This window comes from Coregonus clupeaformis, unplaced genomic scaffold, assembly GCF_020615455.1.
Source record: "Coregonus clupeaformis isolate EN_2021a unplaced genomic scaffold, ASM2061545v1 scaf0878, whole genome shotgun sequence".
Taxonomy (NCBI): domain Eukaryota; kingdom Metazoa; phylum Chordata; class Actinopteri; order Salmoniformes; family Salmonidae; genus Coregonus; species Coregonus clupeaformis.
In genome coordinates, this window is record NW_025534332.1 from 167538 (window position 1) to 195249 (window position 27712).

Below are 27712 nucleotides of genomic sequence, written 5' to 3' on the forward strand. Positions count from 1 at the left end.
TCATTCAACTACACACTCACCTCGACAGTGTACTCCTTCATCATATCCGTCCTCACAATCTCTCGCTCCATCGCAAAGTTTATTAAAGTGGATGCATCTTTTGGAGCCAATGCACTGCATGTGATTCGGCGGACATCTCACCAACTCAGCTTTTGTACCTAAAATGAGAAGAAAAAAATAATCGGTTCAAAGTAATATTCTTGATTTGGTCATCAACATGAAGATACTGTAGGCTTATGAGAACCAGTGAAGTTAAGCTGTCTTTCCCATGACAAAAAACACAAAGGTGCATTTGGTCTATACTTGACTGTCTGTAACTAGACTATTGTGTTGGTGGTATCCTTTTACCATCCCCACATGTTCACCCCAGCATTGCTCCAGTATTGTCAAACATATACCGTGCATGTTTTCTTTAGAGTTGGTGCTTCATGGTTAACACCCAAGGTTTCGCTCTATTGACTTTCCCTGTGGATCCACGGTCCACTTTAATCATCCCAGCAAGAGGATCATATATAATTTAGGAAATGTGGAGAACAAAAATATACCCTCTCTCCGAAGCTCAGACATACCCTCCTGAGATAAGGTAATGTGTCTAAAGTGGAGTTGAGGAAATACATTGCCTCATGACATGCTTGCTGCTCTGGCATGTGTGTCCCACAGGCCCCAGGTAAAGCCTACAATGTCCACACAGAAAAAATGAATTGTCTGCCCATCAATCAATTTAACCATCAATCTGCATTCAGATGAATGCAAACCAACTGAATAAGAAAATACAAATCAAAACATTCATCACATACTGTAATATATTCACTGACAAATTATTATAGTAAAATAAACATTAATAATCCTGAAGCTGGTTGAGAGAATGCCAAGTGTGTGCAAAGCTGTCATCAAGGCAAAGGGTTGCTACTTTGAAGAATCTCAAATATAAAATATATTTTGATTTGTTTAACACTTTTTTGGTAACAACATGATTCCATATGTGTTATTTCATAGTTTTTATGTCTTCACTATTATTCTACAATGTAGAAAATAGTAAAAAATAAAGAAAACCCTTGAATGAGTAGGTGTGTCCAAACTATTGACTGGTACTGTATATCGGTACAAAGTATTTTTCATAACAAATGTTTTTTTAAAGCAGTCTAGAATCAGTCTGTAATTATATTACACAGAATGGGTTTAATTATTATTTCCACCGGGCTACTCAACATCTATTATATTTACTAAAGGCATACTTATGAGTAGGTTTTGAACAGGGAGCCAAAAGCAATGTCCCATCGAACCAGTATTTGCTTATTGCAATGCAAAAAAAGTATATAAATCGTATCTAACCTAATAGTCTGCAGCTATACAAATATATCACAGAGCAACATTACCGCAGTGCTATAACACCATTATAGAAATGTTGAATTTTTTATGATTAGACAGATAACAGACAGAACAGGTAGAGTGCAGAACACACACAGATCCTCTACCAAATCAAACCCACCCCAACCCCCCATGTTCTAACAGAGCCCCACCCCAAAACCAGACTTAAAGCAGGCATGATATACAATGAGGGCTCTATTTTAACAAACCTAACGCAATGGTCAATCTAAGTGCTGGGCGGTGGCGCTATGGGTTCAGGGATGTATCAGAAATATTTTTGCTCTTTTCACAAGCACAATTATCGGCACATTTGCTGGCAGTGGGGCGAAAGGGCTGGGTTTTGATGAATAAACAAGTTGTGGGTGTGTCAAAGCTTGGCCCCTTTCCAAATCATGTCCAATCAATTGAATTTACCACAGGTGGACTCCAATCAAGTTGTAGAAACATCTCAAGGATGAACAACGGAAACAGGATGCACCCGATCTCAATTTCGAGTCTCATAGCAAATGGTCTGAATACTTATGTAAATAAGGTAATTCTGTTTTTAAATGTGTATTATATTTGCACAAATTTTGGGGTATTGTGTGTAGATTTATGAGGAAAAACATTTATTTAATCAATTTTAGACAAGGCTGTAAGGTAACAAAATGTGGAAAAAGTCAAGGGGTCTCAATACTTTCCGAATGCACTGTATATATGCAGGGGCGACCCATCATTCAGGGTAGGTGGGGGCAGCTAGCGGAAAATACGGAGTATAGGCGTTGGTAATGTTCTCTAGTTGCGCGGTGATTGGCTCAGTGTTATGTCACTCATGGGGACACTACGTCACTGCCAAATCTATGGGTAGAGCTAAGACATTCAAGCCCCTTGGGTGCTGCCATAGAGTTACATTAGAAGTGGCCATCCAAGAAGGCTCAAGGTCATTGGCCACAGATAAAATTAAATCAATTCACGTTATATCTACAGTAGCTTTGATTGGACTGAACATGTCAACGTCATACTTTCAAAATCTTAGCTAGCAGTCATCATCATGAATCAAGTTGACAATCTACTGGCAAATCCTTTTTAATCCTTGTCATATAAAGACAAATAATGAAGAGAAATTATAGATCAAACGTATCGGTGCTCATCGGCCATTGGACATGGACATTACACAACAAGTTGGAAATCGCAAATTCAACAATGAGTGGTTTGGAAGGAATCAGTGGCTAACTGCAAGCATTGCAAATCAATCACTAGCCTGCTATTCAGTGGAGTGGGTGTGTGGTCTCAATTCTCGGTTTAAGGTTCTCTTTTCCAAGCTTAAAATGATAAACATTCAACATTGGCCATACTGTCAATCCAGCATGATTTCTGCCGCGCTCAAAACAACTGCGAAATCTGACTTCAGTGAGTTCAAGACAACTTGGAACTCAGGACAAAACGAGCTCCGACTGGAAAAATACGTTTTGAACGTTCATCCTACTCTGCATTTTAAGTTGGGAACTTGGGCCTCTTTCTAGAGCTACGACCTGAAGATCACTGACGTCATCATGATTCGACCTTGTTTCTTTCCGAGTTCCCAGTTGTCTTGAAAGGACCATAAATCCAGAGAAGGCCAGACTTTGATGACAAAGTTTGATGACAACATTTGCCAACGAAAGACCGCTGCGTCACCTTCCTGTTCAAGTGAGCACAACACAACAAGGTGAGTCCAAAAATATATTGTATGCTGCTGCATAAATGATGTAATATGCCAGGGAGATATGTATACTGTAGCTAAGGAAGTAATACTAAGTGTATGTTGTGTAGTAAGCTGTTAGTAGCCCATGTGCCTCCCCCTAATAATTTGGTTTATTTTCCCCTCTTAATTTCGCCTACTGTTCTGACTTGGTGGTTCACATGTAGCCTATAACCTGTTTGAGAGAAATGTAATCATCGAATATTGTAAGAGCTTTCATTGTCTGCTTATTTGCCCCCTTTATTTTTCCTACGGTTCTGACTTGGTGTACAGGAAGAACACTATAAGAATGGCCCATGTTCTGAATTCTGTCGCTGTACATTTAAAAAGAGCTGAACAAATAGTTATATTTGTTTAACGTCCGTCCTGGCTCGCTCATTAATGTCTTAATCAAAATTACGGATTGCCTCTTATCCGCTTGTTCTCCCCTTATGCCATAGTTTGTACATCTCAATTGTCAGTAGAAACCACATTTGTTTAAGCAAGTCAGCCATATCAGCTAAGTTTTTTTAAAAGGCAGTAAATGAGGCTGAATGAAGTGGTAAGGTGTTGGGACTGCTGTTGGGACTCTGCTGTTGGGACAGCTTTATATAGGCCCTAACAGTTTGTGGGCACCGTTTGTCACCGTTATAGTGCAATTCATGTATTGTTTAGTGTTGTGTTGTGTTGTGTAGTGGCTTTGCTGGCACGCACCCCCCCCCAAAAAATAATTGTTTGCCCCACCAATATTTACATGCTAAAATCGCCACTGTATATATGCACTTTTCTTCAAATTAAAGTGTTTTTCCCTCAGTAAACTTTGGTCTAATACTCACAGTGATTACAATATGCTTGTTGTATTGCACAGAAACAATGTGTTTTTAGAAAATATCCCATGATGAACAACTTACACAGAGGTTTGGATGTTTGCATGAATAATCTTAGCAAGTTAAGATATAATCAAGAATTATTCCATACTTGTTCGTCAATTTAGCTTTTCCTCTAGAAACCAGTCAAACCACAGATTGCACAGATACAAACAAATGGAAATGAATCAAATGATTTGTATAGAACAGTTATTTAGTTAGGACGTGGGCAAGTCAGACCCACTACACATACAGCACAAGTCAGGTTCAAAGACAAACAATGACAATATGGCCTTTAATGTTGCATTAATAAAAACTGCATATCCTGCAGTTTAATACCACAACGCTATGCTACATTACTCTGACAAACCTCCCTCCTGCAGGTGCCAATCCTCCAGGGGAACAGATACTGTACATTCACAAGCCATTGAGTTTTATGTGATGAGTCTGTGTTGGTAAAGTCACCCCTTAGTAAACATGTTTTCATTAACACAAGGTCCTTACATTGAGTAGTATGTAAGGGTAAGTCCTTACATTGTGCACCATTCTCATTCACTTCAAAACGTAATAGATGTCTGCAACATTGAAGGTCCCCAAGAACACCGTGGCCTCCATCATTCTTAAATGGAAGAAGTTTGGAACCACCAAGAATCTTCCTAGAGCTGGCCGCCCGGCCAAACTGAGCAATCGGGAGAGAAGGGCCTTGGTCAGGGAGGTGACCATGAACCTGATGGTCACTCTGACAGAGCTCCAGAGTTCCTCTATGTAGATAGGACAAACCTTCCAGAAGGACAACCATCTCTACAGCACTTTATGGTACAGTGGGGCAAAAAAGTATTTAGTCAGCCACCAATTGTGCAAGTTCTCCCACTTAAAAAGATGAGAGAGGCCTGTAATTTTCATCATAGGTACACGTCAACTATGACAGACAAATTGAGAAAAAAAAATCCAGAAAATCCCATTGTAGGATTTTTAATGAATTTATTTGCAAATTATGGTGGAAAATAAGTATTTGGTCACCTACAAACAAGCAAGATTTCTGGCTCTCACAGACCTGTAACTTCTTCTTTAAGAGGCTCCTCTGTCCTCCACTCGTTACCTGTATTAATGGCACCTGTTTGAACTTGTTATCAGTATAAAAGACACCTGTCCACAACCTCAAACAGTCACACTCCAAACTTCACAATGGCCAAGACCAAAGAGCTTTCAAAGGACACCAAAAACAAAATTGTAGACCTGCACCAGGCTGGGAAGACTGAATCTGCAACAGGTAAGCAGCTTGGTTTGAAGAAATCAACTGTGGGAGCAATTATTAGGAAATGGAAGACATACAAGACCACTGATAATCTCCCCTCGATCTGGGGCTCCATGCAAGATCTCACCCCGTGGGGGTCAAAATGATCACAAGAACGGTGAGCAAAAATCCCAGAACCACACGGGGGGGACCTAGTGAATGACCTGCTGAGAGCTGGGACCAAAGTAACAAAGCCAACCATCAGTAACACACTACGCCGCCAGGGACTCAAATCCTGTAGTGCGAGACGTGTCCCCCTGCTTAAGCCAGTACATGTCCAGGCCCGTCTGAAGTGCATTTGGATGATCCAGAAGAGGATTGGGAGAATGTCATATGGTCAGATGAAACCAAAATATAACTTTTTGGTAAAAACTCAACTCGTCATGTTTGGAGGACAAAGAATGCTGAGTTGCATCCAAAGAACACCATACCTACTGTGAAGCATGGGGTTGGAAACATCATGCTTTGGGTCTGTTTTTCTGCAAAGGGACCAGGACGACTGATCCGTGTAAAGGAAAGAATGAATGGGGCCATGTATCGTGAGATTTTGAGTGAAACCCTCCTTCCATCAGCAAGGGCATTGAAGATGAAACGTGGCTGGGTCTTTCAGCATGACAATGATCCCAAACACACCGCCCGGGCAACGAAGGAGTGGCTTCGTAAGAAGCATTTCAAGGTCCTGGAGTGGCCTAGCCAGTCTCCAGATCTCAACCCCATAGAAAATCTTTGGAGGGGAGTTGAAAGTCTGTGTTGCCCAGCGACAGCCCCAAAACATCACTGCTCTAGAGGAGATCTGCATGGAGGAATGGGCCAAAATACCAGCAACAGTGTGTGAAAACCTTGTGAAGACTTACAGAAAACGTTTGACCTGTGTCATTGCCAACAAAGGGTATATAACAAAGTATTGAGAAACTTTTGTTATTGACCAAATACTTATTTTCCACCATCATATGCCAATAAATTCATTAAAAATCCTACAATGTGATTTTCTGGATTTTTTTTTCTAATTTTGTCTGTCATAGTTGACGTGTACCTATGATGAAAATGACAGGCCTCTCTCATCTTTTTAAGTGGGAGAACTTGCACAATTGGTGGCTGACTAAATACTTTTTTTCCCCACTGTATATGGTATAGTGGCCAGACGGAAGCCACTCCTCAGTAAAAGGCACATGACAGCCCGCTTGGAGTTTGCCAAAAGGCACCTAAAGACTCTCAGACCATGAGAAACAAGATTCTCTGGTCTGATGAAACCAAGATTGAACTCTTTGGCCTGAATGCCAAGCGTCACATCTGGAGGAAACCTGGCACTATCCCTAAGGTGATGTATGATGGTGGCAGCATCATGCTGTGGAGATATTTTTCAGCAGCAGGGACTGGGAGACTAGTCAGGATCGAGGAAAATATGAACGGAGCAAAGTACAAAGAGATCCTTGATGAAAACCTGCTCCAGAGCACTCAGGACCTCAGACTGGGGCAATGGTTCACCTTCCAACAGGACAACAACCCTAAGCACACAGCCAAGACAACGCAGGAGTGGCTTCGGGTCAAGTCTCTGAATGTCCTTGAGTGGCCCAGCCAGTGCCTGGACTTGAACCCGATCGAACATCTCTGGAGAGACCTGAAAATAGCTGTGCAGCGACGCTCCCCATCCAACCTGACAGAGCTTGAGAGGATCTGCAGAGAAGAATGGGAGAAACTCCCCAAATACAGGTGTGCCAAACTTGTAGCGTCATACCCAATAAGACTTCAGGCTGTAATCCCTGCTAAAGGTGTTTCAACAAAGTACTGAGTAAAGGGTCTGAATAATTATGTAAATGACATATTTCAGTTGTGTTTTAATTTTTCTTTTTTTGCATAGATTTCTAAAAACCTGTTTTTGCTTTGTCATTATGGGGTATTGTGTGTAGATTGATGAGGGAAAAAACCAATTTAATCCATTTTAGAATAAGGCTGAATACTTTCCGAATGCACTGTATAACACATTACAAAACAAAGGACAGGATGGCATTGTCGTAGAGCAGGACTACCTCAGTAGATCAGCGATCTCAGGCTTTTAAACTGAGTTAGATGTTGGTTGAGGATGGTGATGCCAGATGATTTCCATATGGAAATCTGGTCTCATTGATCAAAAAGCAGCCGGTGCTGAAGTGCATCTTTTAAAGCCAGCTCCATGGGTAAAAACAACCAGACACTGTAGGGCCCTAACAACAACTTTATTTTTTAAAGCTGATAAAAAATAATATATATGTACAAAATGTACAGAGCTCTCTGTTTAGGCTGCTTTCTGGCGCCGTTATTATAATTAACTTGTAAAACAGAGTATCAGACTTCACCCAAAACAATTCAATATTGACAATATAAATGTCAGTTTACAAGTGGTTGTCACACTGAGGTATATTTATTTTTGGAGAGAAAAGGATCGAAGACTAAACAAAGTCTAAAACACACAAACAGCTTCTCTGGAGGCTTAGCAGAGCAGCAGAAAATATGCTGTCAGAAGTTCAAGTGCCTGACAACCGAGACACGTCTTCAATGTGTCTGTCTGTATCCCTTTGGAGATCAACAATTTAGAACGCCTGCACTATCCCCAAACACAGTATAACACTACAACAATACATGACAGAACTGTACATTGACAATTACATTGGTAATCAAACATTTTACATATTAGCCCACTCCTCAACTTGAGTATCAACAAACTATGTAAATAGACTATACTGCAAATAAATACATGTGTAAAAAAACAGTGGTTGAAATGGCTTTCCTACAATCAAACAAATTAAGTCTGTAATATTATAATGGTAATTGATCAGTGTTGAACAAACATATTACTTTGGTTAGTTTATGAAATAGATTTGCTAGAAATAACTGCATGGTCTCATAGAAACAGACCCTACAGGCATGTTTAAGTCTTCTACACCATGTTCCTGAAAAGGAAGCTTTGCTGAGAACGTTGACAAGTTTACCACCTCCTTCTGCCTGATGTGCTTCGCTCAAGATTTCAGACCTTCACAATAACTAGAGCAAGGGCAAGCCAAGTTTTTAGATTAGAATAAGCCGAAAGGGAATGTTTTATGGTTTGGAGAACAATTTTCTTAATGGTTAGGGCCCTACAAAATTGGTTATATTTTTAGCCAAATTCCGTTTAGTCTCGTTTTTTTATCTTTTAGTCTCGTTTTTTTATCTTTTATTTTGTTTTAACAAAATTGGATGTTCTAAGTCTACAAAAATGTTTAAACCACATCAGGAGTCCACATCTTTATAGAAAATATTTTGTAGGATCTAAAGGGTTAGGGCCCTATAAAATCTGTTGTACTTTTTGCCAAATTCCATTGAGTTTTTTTTGCCACATTTCATTTTCTATTAAAAATAATAATAATTTAGCTAACAAAATTGGATGTTCTAAGTCCACAACAATGCTTAAACCACATCAGGAGAGTCTAAAGGGTTTCCACTTTAATGAAAGTGTGCAAAGACTGTTGTGTTGCACATGTTGCACATGTGGATATGTTTGGAATAGAAAGTCCTATACTCTCTGAAAGTGCATTTCCCACTTCGGCCCAATTGAGTGCAATTTTCATTAGGAGCTCAGCCCTTATGACTTTAGGGAAACTCTCAGAACTTGGACTTCCATTCAAAAGAATGGCCGTGGGTCTTCTCAGAGCTAGCTATTACTTTTGATGCCTATCCTCTTGATGTTGGCTATCCTAACCAACATAGAAACAAGACCATGAGAAGCTGAGTGCAAGTTAATATTGATAAGGGGCTACTATTGAACCTAAGATCTATCCCTTACATACTTTACTACTGTAGTTCACATCTCACTTTCCAAGAAAAGATTATGCATTGCATCACCTGCATTTGAGGGCGAACCAGAGGAAAGCATATTACCATAACAGCAGGATATATTCTGTGGTACCTTCATGATTGTTTTATTAGGAGCTTCATTCCTTGCCCCCCTGCAGAGATGGTGGGCAGGACACCTCACCTCATAAAAGCAAGAGCCACTATAAATTCCTCTGCTTTCACAACAAACAAATTATTTGTGGTGGAAAAAACAAGAGAAGAAGAGAGACTACCTCAGCAGAAGAGGTTCGAAAGGAGTTGTTACACTTCGCTGTGTCTTACCGTCACAGAGTGAAACCGTTGCTTTGTAAAAACTCCTCCTGCAACCTCTAAGTCAGATGTTGAAAAGTGTTGTTGTTTGATAGCTTAGAGACCCACGGTACACATAGCCAAATAATCAAAACCTACTTTGTAGCCCACATCCTCATTAGCTCAAACTGGTTTAAAAGTATTGAGTCATCTGTCTTGGAATATTTGGTTCCTGGTTTCAAAAGCATAGCCAATGTAGAAACACTAAAAATAATAGCCTAGAGACAAAACACTTTCTGACTTTCCCAGTATTTTCTCAGGTCATTTTCATATTGTACACCTCTGTAGCTATTGGAGAAATGTCTCATATCATTGAGTATTAGGAACTCCAATAGATCCTTAATCTTTCAATCTTTTAGGATGCAAAGCGCTGCAGGCTAACTTAACAGGAGACAAATCGATGTAAACTTAAATGAACAAACCTTCATTAGGAGTACAACCTTCCATTCTGCAGAAGGTCAGGTCTTTTTCCCTCCACAACAGCAGTCTATCAAGCAATTATCAACACATACATACACACACACACACACACACACACACACACACACACACATACACACACACATACACACACACACACACATACACACACACACACAGTCAGAGTCATGATCCTCAGAATAATTCCCCCACTAAGAATACATTAATAATTTATTGGGCTCATCTTAGAAATTCTGAGTGGATTTCACAGCCATGCTACTTAATATTATTTGCATTGGCATGGACTGAAACACCTTTGTGAGTTGGTTATGAGTTTTGTTTTTGGCTTTGGGACACCGTCGTTCAGTGTTTCAGATAGATACCTTAATTGTTCCTGTACAGTATGGGATCACAAACTGATCTAAACCAATCTCTCTCTCTCTCTCTCTCTCTCTCTCTCTCTCTCTCTCTCTCTCTCTCTCTCTCTCTCTCTCTCTCTCTCTCTCTCTCTCTCTCTCTCTCTCTCTCTCTCTCTCTCTCTCTCTCTGACAGCCTCCTAACCCTCGTATCGTTCTCCAGCCTAATTTTGTGTAGTCACGAAGTGGAGGTGAAAGGTTGCTGTTTGTTTGTAAGACAAAGTATCAATGACTGCCCTGCACAAAAGCAGTCAGGGCAGAATTGATTTAACATAGACTTGGACCCCTAGACTCTGCATTGATCCAATTATCTTTGGTTCTCTGATGACATCACATTCAACAAATACAAACAAACACCCTTGCCATGGTTGTTGTTGTTCACCTTGGGATAGCTTGTATTACTTTCAGCCAGTGATCACGTCCAGACCTTTATTACCCTTTGACCCTGTGCGGCACTAATCCAAGGGCAAACAAACACAGTGGCATTCTAGGGTGTTGTTATCCATCATTGAACTTTTCAAAATAAAAACACCTATGTTATTGAAGTTATACTGCCTATGTAGTTAGTAGATAGAGAAGTACAGTGCTGTGAAAAAGTATTTGCCCCCTTTCTAATTTTCTCTACTTTTGCATATTTTTGATAGTGAATGTTATCAGATCTTCAAACAAAACCTAATATTAGATAAAGGGAACCTGAGTGAACAAATAACACAACAATTTCATAATTATTTCATTTATTTAATAAACAAAGTTATGCAACACCAAATGCTCCTGTGTGAAAAAGTAATTGCCCCCTTACACTCAATAACTGGTTGTGCCAACTTTTGCTGCAATGACTCCAACCAAACGCTTCCTTTAGTTGTTGATCAGTCTCTCATGTCGCTGTGGAGGAATTTTGGCCCATTCTTCCATGCAGAACTGCTTTAACTCAGCGACATTTGTGGGTTTTCAAGCATGAACTGCTCGTTCCAAATCCTGCCACAACATCCCAATTGGGATTAGGTCTGGACTTTGACCAGGCCATACCAAAACTTCAAATGTGTTGCTTTTTAGCCATTTTCATGTAGACTTGATTGTGTGTTTTGGATCATTGTCTTGCAGCATGAACCAGCTGCACTTCAGCTTGAGCTCACAGACGGATGGCCTGACATTCTCTGATACAGAGCAAAATGTATGGTTCCTTCTATTAAGGCAAGTCGTCCAGGTCATGAGGCAGCAAAGCATCCCCAAACCATCACACTACCACCACCATGCTTGACCGTTGGTATAAGGTTCTTACTGTGGAATGCAGTGTTTGGTTTTCGCCAGGCATAATGGGAACCATATTGTCCAAAAAGTTATACTTTCGACTCATCTGTCTATAGAAAATTATTCCAAGAGTTTTGATGATCATCCAGCTGCTTCCAGGTGCTTTTTGGCAAACTTTAGTCAACTTTTTGGACGAGATGACTATCAGAATAAGAAATATGCAAAAATAGAGAAAATCAGAAAGAGGGCAAATACTTTTTCATGGCACTGTACGTAGGTTTCAGAGTCGCTTAAACACAAAACTATTTGTGTATATGACGTGGTTTTCTAAGGAACCGTTAGACAGCACCAATGGGTGACCGAAGGTTTAGAGTGTGACCGAAGGTTTAGAATCATCATTCGTAACCCTGGGAGCCATAGGATGTTTAATCCTTTAAAAGCGTAAACATTAATCACATTTTTCCTTCAGCCAGACCACACACACACACACACACACACACATATACATACAGACAGACAGACACACACACACACTGCCCACACAACTGAAGATAAAGAATGGCCACCACTGTAGCACTATGTCACCAATGTGAAGGGTATGGGTTCATAGTCTGAGGTATGATGGAGTTCATTGTATCTGAAGGCCCTCCTTTTATCCCCTGCCAGACTATCTAGACCTCCAGAGATAAATATTATCTTGGAGGGACAAAGCTTCCCTTGTTATTGATGGTTATGGATACTTTTCAAAAGAGACACCGTATTGAATTGTTGTTCATACAGGTTTAGACAGACCAGATCTATTGTGTGCTGTTAATGAACATGATGGGCATTCAGTGTCATCATTTATTTTATAGGAAGTATTTTGTAACACATGAAGAGTTTATTTCCAAAATGCTATATCCAGCCATTTTTCACATTTGTGTTTTTTCCCCAGAAATGATTGCTTGTGGGTACCTTCATGTGTGTGTAAAATATTACTGTTCTCAGATTTTTTATTCATAGATTTTAGGTGTGTATTAAAATATATATATATATATATATATATATATATATATATATATATATATATATATATATATATATATCAATTGTTTAGCTGGAATGGAATGTTCTTATACTGTATATTTGACTATGATAATGAGGTTGTCTCAACTAGCTATCTTAAGATGAATACATTAACTGTAAGTTGCTCTGGATAAGAGCATCTGCTAAATGACTAAAAGGTCAAATGTAAATGTTTTTTTTGGTTCTATGTAGAATATTGTAGACATTTTGTTGGGGCATGGACTACAAGGTGTCGAAAGCGTTCTACAGGGATACTAGCCCATGTTGACTTCAACGCTTTCCAAAGTTGTTTCCAGTTTTCTGGATGGATACAGTGCATTCGGAAAGTATTCAGACCCCTTTACTTTTTCCACATTTTGTTACGTTACAGCCTTATTCTGAAATGGATTCAATCGTTTTTTCCCCTCATCAATCTACACACAATACCCCATAATGACAAAGCGAAACAGGTTTTAGACATTTTTGCACATTTATTAAAAATATAAACATTTACGGTCTTTTATGTATTGCTTTGGAATCAACTCCGATTCCAATGTTAGTCCATTATAGTTAGTTAAACAGCTTACAGAAACAAAATAACAAAATATAGACCTATCCCATCTTTGCTAAATATTTTAACTTTAACCTGTTTGCAGTCCACATTGTTCTAAGTAATTGCATGGCTCAATGTTGAAATATATATAGTGCCTTCGGAAAGTATTGAGACCCCTTGACTTTTTCCACATTTTGTTACGATACAGCCTTCTTCTAAAATGGACTAATTTTTATTTTTTTATCCTCAGCAATCTACACACAATACCCCATAATGACAATGTGAAAACAAGTTTTTTAGAAATGTTTAGAAATATATTTAAAATAAAAAACAGAAATACCTTATTCACATAAGTATTCAGACCCTTTGCTAGGAGACTCGAAATAGAGCTCAGGTGCATCCTGTTTCCATTGATCATCCTTGAGATGTTTCTACAACTTGATTGGATTGGAGTCCACCTGTGGTAAATTCAATTGATTGGACATGATTTGGAAAGGCACACACCTGTCTATATAAGGTCCCACAGTTGACAGTGCATGTCAGAGCAAAAACCAAGCCATGAGGTCGAAGGAATTGTCCGGAGAGCTCCGAGACAGGATTGTGTAGAGGCACAGATCTGGGGAAGTGTACCAAAAAATGTATTCATAAATGGAAGAAGTTTGGAACCACCAAGACTAGAGCTGGCCGCCAGGCCAAATTGAGCAATCGGGGGAGAAGTGCCTCCCTGACCAAGAACCCGGAAGCCACTCCTCAGTAAAAAGCAAATGACAGCCTGCTTGGAGTTTGCCAAAAGGCACCTAAAGGAATCTCAGAACATGTGAAAAAAGATTATCTGGTCTGATGAAACCAAGATTGAACTCTTTGGCCTGAATGCCAATCGTCACGTCGGGAGGAAACCTGGCACCATCCCTATGGTGAAGCATTGTGGTGGCAGCATCATGATGTGGGGAGGTTTTTCAGTGGCAGGGACTGGGAGACTAGTCGAGGGAAAGATGAACGGAGCAAAGTACAGAGAGATCCTTGATGAAAACCTGCTCCAGAGCACTCAGGACCTCAGACTGGGGTGAAGGTTCACCTTCCAACACGACAACGACCCTAAGCACACAGCCAAGACAACGTAGGAGTGGCTTCAGTACAAGTCTCGGAATGTCCTTGAGTGCCCAGCCAGAGCCTGGACTTGAACCCGATCGAACATCTCTGGAGAGACCTGAAAATAGCTGTGCAGCAACGATCCCCATCCAACCTGACAGAGCTTGAGAGGATCTGCAGAGAAGAATGGGAGAAACTCCCCAAATACAGGTGTGCCAAGCTTGTAGTGTCATACCCAGGAAACTTGAGGCTGTAATCGCAGCCAAAGGTGCTTCAACAACATTTTACATATTAGTTATTTAGCAGATGCTCTTATCCAGAGCGACCTGCATTCATCTTAAGATAGCGAGGTGAGATAACCTCATTATCACAGTCAAATACACAGTGTACGAACATTCCATTCCAGCTAAACAATGGATACAAAACATTTTGCATAGGAAAACCCTTTTTTTGTTCCAGGTAGAACCCTTTTGGGTTCAATGTAGAACCCTCTGTGGAAAGGGTTATACATGGAACCCAAAAAAGTTCTACATGGAACAAAAAAGGGTTCTTCAAAGGGTTCTCCTATGGGGACAGCTGAAGAACCCTTTTAGGTTTTAGATAGCACCTTCTAAAAGTACAATATGAGATCTGTATGTAAAACATTTACATTTTACATTTACATTAGATAGTGCCATGAATTTTTTTTTAAACATACCAATCTCTTTCATAAGTTCTTTAAAAAATTAAAGCTAATTTATATATATTTTTTAATATGGATATATAGCGTTATATACAGAAAAACATAATATAATCATGAAGTTACTTTAAATTCAATATCCTCTAATCAGGACGTCAGGACGTTGAATTTACAGTTTTTTCCAACTGCTTACACACGTTTTCAAAACGATGTCTCCTTTTTTCAAAACTCTACACACAATTCCCAAAACTGCACACACAAAATGCAAAATGCCTCACATCTCCTTCAAAATGTAACACTTCATTCAAAATGCCATAAACACATGTCAGAATGAAGCATTTGCATCAAATGGTAAACACTACTTTCATAATAGTAAATTCTTGGATATACCATGTAAACACTGTTGTTCTAAATCTAAAGCTCTTTGGTTTTTCATAGGCTTATATATACACACATTTCAATACAATGTTCTACAGTGAAAGTAATCTGCTGAGAGGGGTAACAAGTACACTGTAAACACCAATGCAATGTAGAAACAGAAAATATATATTAGGCCAAACATTACTGTTGTATACAGTAGCATACAACAAAACCATAAACATATGTAAACCAAAAGTATATTCTTTAGAATACAGTAAAGAACACAATTGTGTGTGTGGGGTCCGGGGTGCAGTCCAGGAAATGGTAGGGGGTGGGGGCAGTCACCAGTGCTAAGCTATGCTTCATCTCTTCTCCGGGCTGGGTCTGGCCACAATACTTCGTCCACATCACAAGATACGTTTTCTCTTGCCAAACATCGAGGGAAGTATCTCCTAGCATGGCGTATCCAACCTTGGACAGAGGCAACCTCTATGTCCCCACATGCGTCCTCCATTGCCTGGAGAAGCGGCATGCGGGCATAGGGTTGGCAATCATACACTTTCCAGCGCCAGGCTGAGAAGAATTCCTCTATGGGATTTAGAAAAGGTGAATATGGGGGTAGGTACAACACTACAAGTTGTGGATGGGTGGCAAACCAGTTTTGGACCAGAACAGCCTGGTGAAAACTAACATTGTCCCATATAACCACAAATCTAGCAGGCTCCTGATCTGGATCAGGGACAAGCATTGTGTAAATTGCATCCAGAAAAGTGAGGATATGGCCGGTGTTGTACGGACCCAGTGTGGCATTGTGATGGAGGACCCCGTTTTGAGTGATGGCAGCACACATAGTTATATTACCCCCACGCTGTCCAGGGACATTGGTAATTGCCCTCTGTCCTATTACATTTATTCCGCGGCGCCTGGTTTTGGTGAGGTTGAAGCCAACCTCATCCACATAAATAAATGTACATGGGCATCCATCTCCAATACTCTCTGTAACAGACAAAATGATATACAGATGAGTAAATATGGTATGTCTGAAGTACTGGAAGTAGTGTTGCATACATACCTCTACAAAGTCATGTCGCAGATTCTTGACTCTGTCAGAGTTTCTCTCAAATGGCACCTTGTAAAGTTGTTTCACCGTCACTTGGTGCCATTGGAGGATGCGTTGTATGGTTGACAGGCTTACAGCATTGATGTTGTTAAATATGGTGTCATTATTCAAGATATGCTCTCCTTATCTCTCAAATCCTAATTGCATTGTTGGCCAAAACCATATTTATAATTGCAGTCTCTTGTACATCTGTAAACAAGCGTCCTCGTCCTCCATGATGTCTTTGCCTTTCCACTCTGTACAGAATTCAAACACAGTATGTGTTCAGCATAGGAACTGTAAACAATGTACACAAAAATGTAGTACAGCATGATAACCAACCTCATTCATTCAATGCAGTGCAGTAAATGGATGGCTTAGAGTTACAAATGTTTATGCAATACTATGCAGTCATACGTATTTTACAGTACATTACTGTAATGCTAAAATAGTAATTAGATAGTTGCATACCTGTTCTCATTTCTGAAGGTTCGAATTATGGACGCCACTGTAAATCGACTCAAGTTGGGCTGGACTCTCAGTCCAGCCTCTCTCATGGTCAAACAAAAGTGTTGCCCTAATCTCATCAGAGATGGCTCTCCTTCCTTCTCTTCTTTGCCCTCGTCCTCTTCTTCCTCTTCCTCTTCCTCTTCCTCTTCCTCTACCTCCTACTCCTCCTCTTCCAACTATTCGTCTTTGAATTTGTCCTCGTTGTTGTCCCCTGCCTCTCCCTCCTACTCCTCTTGCTCTCTGTCCATTGTTGGCATCCATTGTTCAAAACAGTCCTATACTACAGTAAAGCAGTGATTGGTTAGTGATCAGTTAAGCAATTAGTGTTTGAACATGTGAGGAGAGTGTGTTTGACCTGGTGAATAAGTGTAGCATTTTGATTGGTTGTGTTTGGAAAAGGAAAGCAAGTCACGTCCTGTTAGATTTTTGTGTTTTAGGTAGAGAATTGTGTGTAGTGTTTTGAAAAAAGTGTTTTATGCAATTGACAACTGAGTCAAAGGCTGAGAAATAGCTTATGGTTTTGGAGATTTGGTGTGTAGTTTTGCACTTTGAGTGAGAGGTTTCAAAAATTGTGTGACATGAAAAGATTTTGTGTGTAAGCAGTTGGAAAAAACTGTAAAGTAACTTCATGATTACATTTTATTTTTGCATGATATACAGTATTTTGAAAGCAACTTGTTTGTTGCTTGGCAGCCATCGCATTGGCTGGCTAAATTATGCAATAACGAGAAATGATTGCATGATTAAAAAGTTAAAACTGCTAATTCATTTAATGGAGCATGAATACAGATATTGGTGCAACACTTGAAGCTGGAATCCTTAATGGAGAAACAGCCACGTCCGTTTGCCATATTACAACAACAAAGAAGTGACTGCAAACAATGAACATTTTTTCCCCCCTCGGACATCATTGCACGCGCGATAGAAGAGCACAATATGTACTGCAATTTATGTTTTATCATGCTGAGCGACTCTCCTCAGCTCGGCAACAAAAACAATAACAATGGTGGTGGGGTGGCCATTGCTGCTGTTTCCCCCTACCGTAGAATCCATCTTTACAGTTTTTTCTGAATGCTTAAGCGCTAATCGTGATTCTTGTAGCACAATTTCTAAAACTATTAATACGTATAGCAAAACCACTCACTGAGTTTGCAAAACTAAAAGCACAAACACTGCTTTGCACTCAGTTTACAATTTTGTAACACACACTTTGCAAAACTGTAGGCACAATTCACTGCACAACACTATTTTTGCAGAACTTTAAACACAACTCACTGCTTACACTCAATTACCAAATTTCCAACACACTCCTAGCAAAATTATACACATGTATGGCTATCATTAACACTATTTTGCCAACTGTCTGGCACACTTGCACATGTGAAAACTGTTGTAGATAATTAGTTCACTTTGCAATCAGCCTAAGCACTATAAATAAGCCACAGGTAAGCTGTCTGTGTGGAGTACAATGGAAGGAGCAGTAAGAGGGAGAAGAGTGAGAATCAGAGGAGGCCGAGGGAGAGGACGTGGAGTTGAAGAAGTTGGAGGAAGAGGACGTGGAGTTGAAGAAGCGAGAGGGTTAGAGGAAGTTAGAGGAAGAGGACAAGGAGGGGAAAGAGGAAGGGTAAGAATAGTAAGAAATAGAATAACTGATGACATCAGAGCTACAATAGTGGACCATGTCATCAACCATGGGATGACCCTGAGGGAAGCTGGCCAACGGGTTCAGCCTAATTTGAGCCGCTACACTGTGGCAAGCATCATTAGGACATTTCGAAATGAGAATCGGTAACTACTTTGTAGCACTGCCATACTCTAATGAGAAACACAACAGTACCATACATGCAAAAATACTGAAATTGTTACTTTACAGAATTGCTAGACGTCCAGATGTTGGGGGCAGAGGAAGAATGTTCACTCCAGAGCAAGAGACCCATATAGTGAACATGGTGATTGCCAATAATGCAATAAGACTGCGCGAAATACAGCAGCGCATAATTGATAATGACACCATCTTTCAAAAATATACACAGTGTAAGTATTTCTGCACTAAGTCGTGTACTTGCGCGCCACAGAATAAGAATGAAGCAAATTTACAGAGTTCCTTTCGAGAGAAACACAGAACGTGTAAAGCAACTGTGATATGACTATGTGCAGGTAAGCTATAGTGTCATTGGTTCTGAATTTGGAAGTACATACTGTAGTGCTGTGCATGGGCCTGATGTGTTGCATTTGTTTTGTCTTGTCCAGAGAGTGATGGAACTAGAAACAGATGCCATGGGACATGAGCTACTTTTTGTAGAAGAGGCCGGTTTTACAGTTTTTTCCGACTGCTTACACACAAAATCTTTTCATGTCACACGATTTTTGAAACCTCTCACTCAAAGTGCAAAACTACACACCAAATCTCCAAAACCATAAGCTATTTCTCAGCCTTTGACTCAGTTGTCAATTGCATAAAACACTTTTTTCAAAACACTACACACAATTCTCTACCTAAAACACAAAAATCTAACAGGAAGTGACTTGCTTTCCTTTTCCAAACACAACCATTCAAAATGCTACACTTATTCACCAGGTCACACACACACTCTTCACATGTGCAAACACTAATTGCTTAACTGATCACTAACCAATCACTGCTTTACTGTAGTATAGGCCTATAAATAGGTCAAAGGTCAGATTACCTGTTTTGAACAATGGATGCCAACAATGGACAGAGAGCAAGAGGAGTAGGAGGGAGAGGCAGGGGACAACAACGAGGACAAATTCAAAGACGAAGTGTTGGAAGAGGAGGAGGAGGAGGAAGAGGAAAATGAAGAGGAAGAGGAAGAGGAAGAAGAGGACGAGGGCAAAGAAGAGAAGGAAGGAGATTTATTTATGTGGATGAGGTTGGCTTCAACCTCACCAAAACCAGGCGCCGCTGAAGAAATGTAAAAGGACAGAGGGCAATTACCAATGTCCCTGGACAGCGTGGGGGTAATATAACTATGTGTGCTGCCATCACTCAAAACGGGGTCCTCCATCACAATGCCACACTGGGTCCGTACAAGACCGGCCATAGGCTCACTTTTCTGGATGCAATTTACACAATGCTTGTCCCTGATCCAGATCAGGAGCCTGCTGGATTTGTGGTTATATGGGACAATGTTAGTTTTCACCGGGCTGTTCTGGTCCAAAACTGGTTTGCCACCCATCCACAATTTGTAGTTTTGTACCTACCCTCATATTCACCTTTTCTAAATCCCATAGAGGAATTCTTCTCAGCCTGGCGCTGGAAAGTGTATGATTGCCAACCCTATGCCCGCATGCCGCTTCTCCAGGCAATGGAGGACGCATGTGGGGACATAGAGGTTGCCTCTGTCCAAGGTTGGATACGCCATGCTAGGAGATACTTCCCTCGATGTTTGGCAAGAGAAAACGTATCTTGTGATGTGGACAAAGTATTGTGGCCAGACCCAGCCCGGAGAAGAGATGAAGCGTAGCTTAGCACTGGTGACTGCCCACCCCCCTACCAATTCCTGGACTGCCCCCGGGACCCCACACACACAATAGTGTTCTTTACTGTATTCTAAAGAATATACTTTTGGTTTACATATGTTTATGGTTTTGTTGTGTGCTACTGTATACAACAGTAATGTTTGGCCTAATAAATATTTTCTGTTTCTACATTGCATTGGTGTTTACAGTGTACTTGTTACCCCTCTCAGCAGATTACTTTCACTGTAGAACATTGTATTGAAATGTAGATATAAGCCTATGAAAGACCAAAGAGCTTTAGATTTAGAACAACAGTGTTTACATGGTATATCCAAAAATGTACTATTATGAAAGAAGTGTTTGCCATTTGATGCAAATGCTTCATTCTGACATGTGTTTACGGCATTTTGAATGCAGTGTTACATTTTGAAGGAGATGTGAGGCATTTTGCATTTTGTGTGTGCAGTTTTGGGAATTGTGTGTAGAGTTTTGAAAAAAGGAGACATAGTTTTGAAAACGTGTGTAAGCAGTTGGAAAAAACTGTAACATCAGTAAAACCAGGAGACGTGGCAGGAACATTATTGGACACCGTGCCATCATCAATGTCCCAGGACAATGTGGTGGTAACATAACCATGTGTGCAGCTATAAGCCAAAATGGTGTTGTTCACCATCATGCAACCTTAGGCCCATACAACACTGCACACATTATTGCATTCCTGGACACCTTACATGACATGCTCACTGTTCAGAGACCAGAGCATACCCGATATGTCATCATATGGGACAATGTTAGTTTCCATAGGGCTGCTTTGGTCCGCAACTGGTTTACAGACCACCCATTCTTCATGGCACTCAACCTCCCTCCATACTCTCCATTCTTAAATCCCATCGAGGCGTTCTTCTCTGCCTGGCGCTGGAAAGTGTACGACCGTCATCCTCATCAACAGGTAGCCCTTTTACAGGCAATGGAGGAGGCATGTGGAGATATTGACCAGGCATCATGTCAGGCCTGGATACGGCATTCAAGGAGATATTTTCCCCGGTGCCTTGGACTGGAGGATATCGCATGCGATGTGGACGAAATTTTGTGGCCGGACCCAGAAAGACGACATGATGTAGGCTGATTGTTTTTCATTTTTTGGTGAAATTACTATTTTGTGTTCTGACTTTGTCTTGGTTTTGATGAGTGTGAATAAACACCAATACTTGAAGTTTGGATCCTTGTATGTTTACATGACACTATGACAAAAGTATGACCTCAAATTGACATCTGTACACAGAGAAAGCAAAAGCCAGATGTGTTTTGTATTCATACCATCAGTGTGTAGTTGGCACATTGTGTGCTTAGTAGATGATGGCTTGTGTTTACTGTTTGATACGAAAACACAATTTTTAAGAAGGTGTGAAGAGTTAATCTAGCTGTGTTCGCTTTTGCAAGAGAACTACAATGTTTTGATAATTGGGTGAAAGGTTTTCTTATTTGTGTGTAGAGTTTTGCAAAAATAGCCAATAGTTACAAAAAATGTGCTTAACCAATCAGAAAAAACTGTAAATGGTCAAAAACTGCTCAATCGTCTGTTAGAAATGACACAAATATGCTGTACTACAGAGATAAAACAAATAGCAGTGCACACAAATGGGACTTCTTATCATGTACATTGCTGTGGCAGAACTGTCCACACATTTCCATGTGCAATATGTCATTAGTATGTAAATTATACTGTAGCTGTAATGACAGTCTTTTAAGATGGATTTTGGCCCCCCACAATCTCCATACGAATTGACTTTCCTCCAGAAGAAATTCAGACTCCACTGTCTAAGACAGTCACAATCTTGAGCAGAGAAAATTGATTAATGGCAGAATTAATCCAGAGACAATGGATAAAATGCGTACTGAGTTTAGCAAACTCGTAAAGATGTCCGGCCAGGATGACCCAGTTCAAAGAGAAATCCACCAGGATTGGGCAAATCGCGAGTATATAGAAGTGAATTCATTTGATATGTCCTGTCGGTCCCGGTTAGCCACTCTTAATGAGAGTGTTATGTATGGTACGACGTGCTGTACGTCGTACTGTACGTTGTTATGGTTTACGACAGTGTGCTGCGTTACGGATGAATGGGTTGTCAGAATGCGTGGCACATGTCATTAAACGACAGAGTGATGTTCAATGTGAAACTGTGCAGATGTCCGTTCTTTTACAACTAGGCTAGATATAACATTGGCGACGAAGATGGCTGAATTCAGTTTACCACCGCCAGCACCATTCCTCGCCGTGCCTGGCGAACCTCCAGTCCCGTGGAATAACTGGCTTGATAGTTTTAACGCTTATTTAGAAGCTATGGACTTTTCTACAATCTCCGACAAGCGGAGGACAGCACTGCTCCGTCACTGCCTTGGTACAGAGGGACAGAGGATTTTCAGAGCGCTTGGATCGGCTCCTACATTCACTGCTGCAGTCAGCCTCTTACGGAACCACTTCGCCGGAAAGAGCGAGTGCTCCTCCGACGCTACCGGCTACGGAAGAGACACCAACGGCCGGGTGAGTCCATTCAAAGCTACGTGGCTAATCTGAGGGATTTGGCTAGCTCTTGTAACTACGGGACACTTCAGGGACGAGATCATCAGGGATCAGTTGATAGAGGGGACGTTATGTGAAAAGACAAGGGAGAAACTGCTTTTGGAATCGGATAATTTACAACTAGATGGAGCTATTAAAATAGCACTCCAGGTTGAAGCGGCGTTGGAATGCTCTTCTATGCTAACAGACAGCTCTGCAGCATACACTCGGCCCCCAGCCATTCTCACACAGCAGCTTCAGCCCGAGCAGGCGCACTACAACGATCACGCCGCTGCGCACGCCCTCCGCGTCGATAGCTGCATGGACACAGACACCGACATGCCCGTGCAGCAGGCACACAGACAAACAAACAGAACTAGCTGTGGCAACTGTGGGGCTAGCTCTCACAATTCAAGGGCTTCAAACTGCCCAGCCCGTGGGAAAATATGCAAGAACTGTTCAAAATACAATCACTTTGCGAAAGTGTGTCGTTCTGCCCCTGCTACTAGCTCCACCCAGAACAGGCCCTTCGTTTCATCTCACTCTCAACATGAACACACGGAAATCCGAACCGTCTCCACCAACCATGTGTCATTCAGGACATGCACTGTGCAGCTGGGTGAGGTGGGTTTGCCTTTGCTGCTGGATACTGGCGCTGCGGTGTCGTTGCTCAACCTTGCCACTTACTACAAGTTTTTCAGTCACCTACCACTCCAACAGCCCTCCACTGCCCTGTGTGGGTACGGTAGATCTAAGATAGACATTGTAGGCACCCTCCAGGTCCCAGTACACTACGGCACCAAACATCTGCCATCATTCACATTTCATGTTGCAAAGCGGGGTGCCAACCTCCTGGGCCTCGACCTCTTCACAGGCTTGGGATTCACACTGAGAGATGACAGTGGGTCAGCTATCTACCAGGTTACCTGCACATGGCAACAGAACTGGCCGACTCTGTTTGATGGACTGGGCTGCCTCACAGCCTTTACTCACAGGCCCCTAGTGAATCCGGGAAGTGACCCCAGTCATGCAGCCCCTGCGGCGCATTCCCTTTGCACTGCGTGATGATGTCACAAAAGATCTCCAGTCACAGTTGGATGCAGGCATCATTGAGCCAGTCAACGCTGCCCCCTGGATTTCAAACTTGGTCATTGCAACCAAAAAGTCCGGTGGAATCCGGACCTGTGTGGATCTCCGTGCTGTGAACAAGGCCGTTGTCCCGGATAAGTACCCCTTGCCTACAGCTGAGGAGCTGACCGCACAATTCCATGGCTCCACGATCTTCACGAAGCTTGACCTTCGTCAGGGTTATCTTCAGGTACCCCTCCATGCAGCTAGCAGAGACCTCACGGCCTTTGTCACACACGCTGGCGTGTTCAGATATACACGCATGCCTTTTGGACTTAGCTCCGCCCCCAGCTGCTTCCAGAAGGTGATGAGCACCATCCTCGCTGGAATACCTGGGGTGGCGGTCTATCTGGATGACATCGTGGTCCACGGCCCTGACCTCCACATCCATGATTATCGACTCCACAGAGTATTCAGTGCTCTACTGCGGAACAACCTGACCCTGAACGGTGGAAAGTGCACCTTTGCAGCTCCAGCCGTCGAGTTTGTGGGCTTCCGCCTGTCGGCCAAAGGCATTGCCCCACTCATGTCGAACATTGAAGCCGTCCACCGGATCCCGGAACCGACCTCAGCCTCTCAGGTGGCCTCATTCTTGGGCATGACAGCTTACTACCTCCGGTTTCTGCCCCACTACTCTCAGACCACAGCGCCCCTTCGCCAGCTCCTCAAGAAGGATGAGCCATGGGCCTGGACGGCAGCCTGCTCAGACGCGGTCCGCTCACTGAAGAGCCAGCTCACCACAGCCCCAGTCTTGGCTCACTTTGACCCCGTCTGCCACACCATTGTCACATGTGACGCCTCAGCTGGAGCACTAGGAGCTGTCCTCTCACAGCTGCAGAATGGCATTGAGAGGCCCGTCGCCTTCGCCTCAAGGGGCCCTGAGCCCCACAGAACAACGGTACTCTGTGGGCGAACGAGAAGCACTGGCCTGTGTCTGGGCGTGCGAAAGGTGGCACCTCTACCTATATGGCCGTCTGTTCACACTCCGAACCGACCACCAGTCCCTCACAATGCTACTGTCAGCATCAGGAACTGGCCACAAGCCACTTCGGCTGCACAGATGGGCCGACCGCCTCAGACAGTATGACTATCAGCTGAAGTTCACTCCGGGGAGGGATAACGTGGTGGCAGACCTCCTCTCACGCTCCTTTGACGCTCCTACTCCAACCGTCTTGCCAGACGACAACGAAACAGAGCTTGTACAAATGCTCTACGCTCCTCTTCAGTCAGTCGTCTCACTGGAGGAGCTGAAGCAAGCATCGGAACAGGATCCCACACTGTCTACCCTGCGCACCTACATACGCACTGGATGGCCAGCACATGTGCCGGAAGAGCTGGCGACTTTCGCCAGAGTGAAGCACGAACTTTCTTGCTGGGAAGAAGTCTGTGTCTCTCGAGGGTTTTGCACTGTGGTCCCGAGTGGCCTGCGTGCGCGTGTTCTATCCATGGCGCACGAGGGTCACTTGGGCATAGTCAAGGTCAAACAGCGATGTCGAGACCTTGTGTGGTGGCCAGGCATCGACCACGACATTGAAGCCCTGGTCAGGGATTGTGCTGCATGCCTCCTCAGTGGGAAAACAGGACAGTCCGCCCCACCCCCCTGCAGCCTCTCGCATGGCCGTCCCACCCCTGGGAGCACATCCAACTGGACATCTGTGGCGAGATCCATGGACACGCAGTCCCTCACCATCAGCGCTTCCTGGTGGTGGTGTATGACCTCCACTCTAAGTGGCCAGAAGTGGTTCCTGTCGGAACTGTCACAGCACAGGCCATCGTGGACATCCTAGACAGCCTGTTCACAAGGTGGGGCCTACCCCTCACCCTTACCACGGACAATGGGCCCCAGCTAACCTCTGCCGAGTTCTCCTCATATCTCAGCAACAAGGGAATCAAACACATCCGCACGGCCTACTACAACCCACAAGCTAACGGAGGGGTGGAACGCTTCAACCAAACGCTGAAGAACGGCATCAGAGCGCACCTGGTCCAGGGGTGCACGTTCCAAACTGCTTTGAATCAAACGCTAATGCACTACAGAGCAAGCAAACACACAACAACACAGGTCTCCCCGGCATCCCTCATGCTAGGTCGTGAGATGGAACTGCCACTGGACAGACTCAGAACACAGAGAGTAGCAGAACCGGCGACTAGGCGCACCCAAGAACAGCAGGCAGTGACCAGGCACCAAAGAGCAATGAAACAGCGTTTTGACAAGGCACACAGGGTGAAGAAGTCGATCATTCAAGTGTCAGACTGGGTCCGAGCCCGACGGCCTCAGCGGTGCAACAAAATGGCCTCATTCTGGTCGGACCCCTTGCAGGTCAGTCGACAACTGGGGCCCGCCACATTCATGATGAGCAATGGATCACGCTGGCACGCCAGCCGCCTCAGAAAAGTCCCTGCCCCTCAAGGAACACGAAGGCACACAAAACAGACATGCAGGCCAGAGACACCACCGGATGGACCTCCTCCACCACTACCACCTGAGCCCCAGCCTCTGTGGGTTCCCCAAGGGCCAGAGCCACAAGCGGTGACGGTGGAAGAAAGGCCTATGCGGGCACGAACTCGCCCCTGCTTATCTGGGGGACTACTTAACCTCTTTTCATTCTTAGGCTCCGTTAGGTGTCTTAGTCAACCTCCAGGTTAATGGACTGAACTGGCTAGTTTGGAGAGTCCATCCGTTTAAGGGTTAATGTTTATTTCTTACAGGTATCACTCTAGGTTCTTGCCCTATGGACATTTTATATATGGTACCAGTCCCTGGTTTTGGAAAGGGGGGGGAAATGTTATGTATGGTACGACGTGCTGTACGTCGTACTGTACGTTGTTATGGTTTACGACAGTGTGCTGCGTTACGGATGAATGGGTTGTCAGAATGCGTGGCACATGTCATTAAACGACAGAGTGATGTTCAATGTGAAACTGTGCAGATGTCCGTTCTTTTACAACTAGGCTAGATATAACAGAGAGGCTAACTGCCTTGGAGAGGAGGATTGAATACATTGAGGCATGGGTTACTAAAGGCGAAACCTTGACCTAGCTCCCGTGTAGCTCAGTTGGTAGAGCATGGCGTTTGCAATGCCAGAGTTGTGGGTTCGTTTCCCACGGGGACCAGTCTGAAAAAAGATATATGCACTCACTAACTGTAAGTCGCTCTGGATAAGAGCGTCTGCTAAATGACTAAAATGTAAATGTAGGTCCTCATCATTTCTATCGTTTAAAATTATAATTAGCGAAGAGAGGAGATGTTTTATGTCCTTCCATCCTTTCCCTATTCATCTGTTTCATCACTTGTCACATTGATCTTCTCCTCCCCTCATCCCTTTATCACTCCATCCAATGTCAAGAACGTAAATGAATCTATTACCAATAAGTTGCAGCCCATTGCGGCTCATTTAGCGGTTACACTTTGAGCGATCAATCTTCCCTTCCTGACCGTTTGCGGAGGGATGGAGGGACGGAGGATGACACATTTGGCTAGTCACCGTGATCTTGTTCTGTTCAGCTAGCCCGCCCGGTGCCATTCATTTTCACATTATGTCTCTGTACCCCAGGCATGCAGTCTTTCTCTCTCTCTCTCTCTCTCTCTCTCTCTCTCTCACGCTCTCTCTCTCTCTCTCTCTCTCTCTCTCTCTCTCTCTCTCTCTCTATATCCCTCTCTCGCTCTCTGACTCTCCCTCTCTTTTTATCCTTCCCTCTCTCCTTCTCTCTCACCCTCTACCCCTCACTCCTCTCTCTCTCTCT

General features: G+C 42.8%; 1 protein-coding gene and 1 pseudogene across 1 annotated transcript; one reads left to right on the forward strand and one right to left on the reverse strand.

Moving 5' to 3' along the window:
• LOC123485869 overlaps window positions 1-405 on the reverse strand; it is a 92666-nt pseudogene extending 92261 nt beyond the window's left edge.
• Window positions 406-22188: 21783 nt separating this feature from the next.
• On the forward strand, window positions 22189-27072 carry LOC123485870 (probable protein BRICK1). The gene is made up of 2 exons (XM_045216979.1): window positions 22189-22319; window positions 26935-27072. Exons 1-2 carry the CDS (start codon window positions 22199-22201, stop codon window positions 27006-27008), a joined length of 195 nt encoding a protein of 64 aa, XP_045072914.1. The 5' UTR covers window positions 22189-22198; the 3' UTR covers window positions 27009-27072.
• The last annotated feature ends 640 nt before the right edge of the window (window positions 27073-27712 follow it).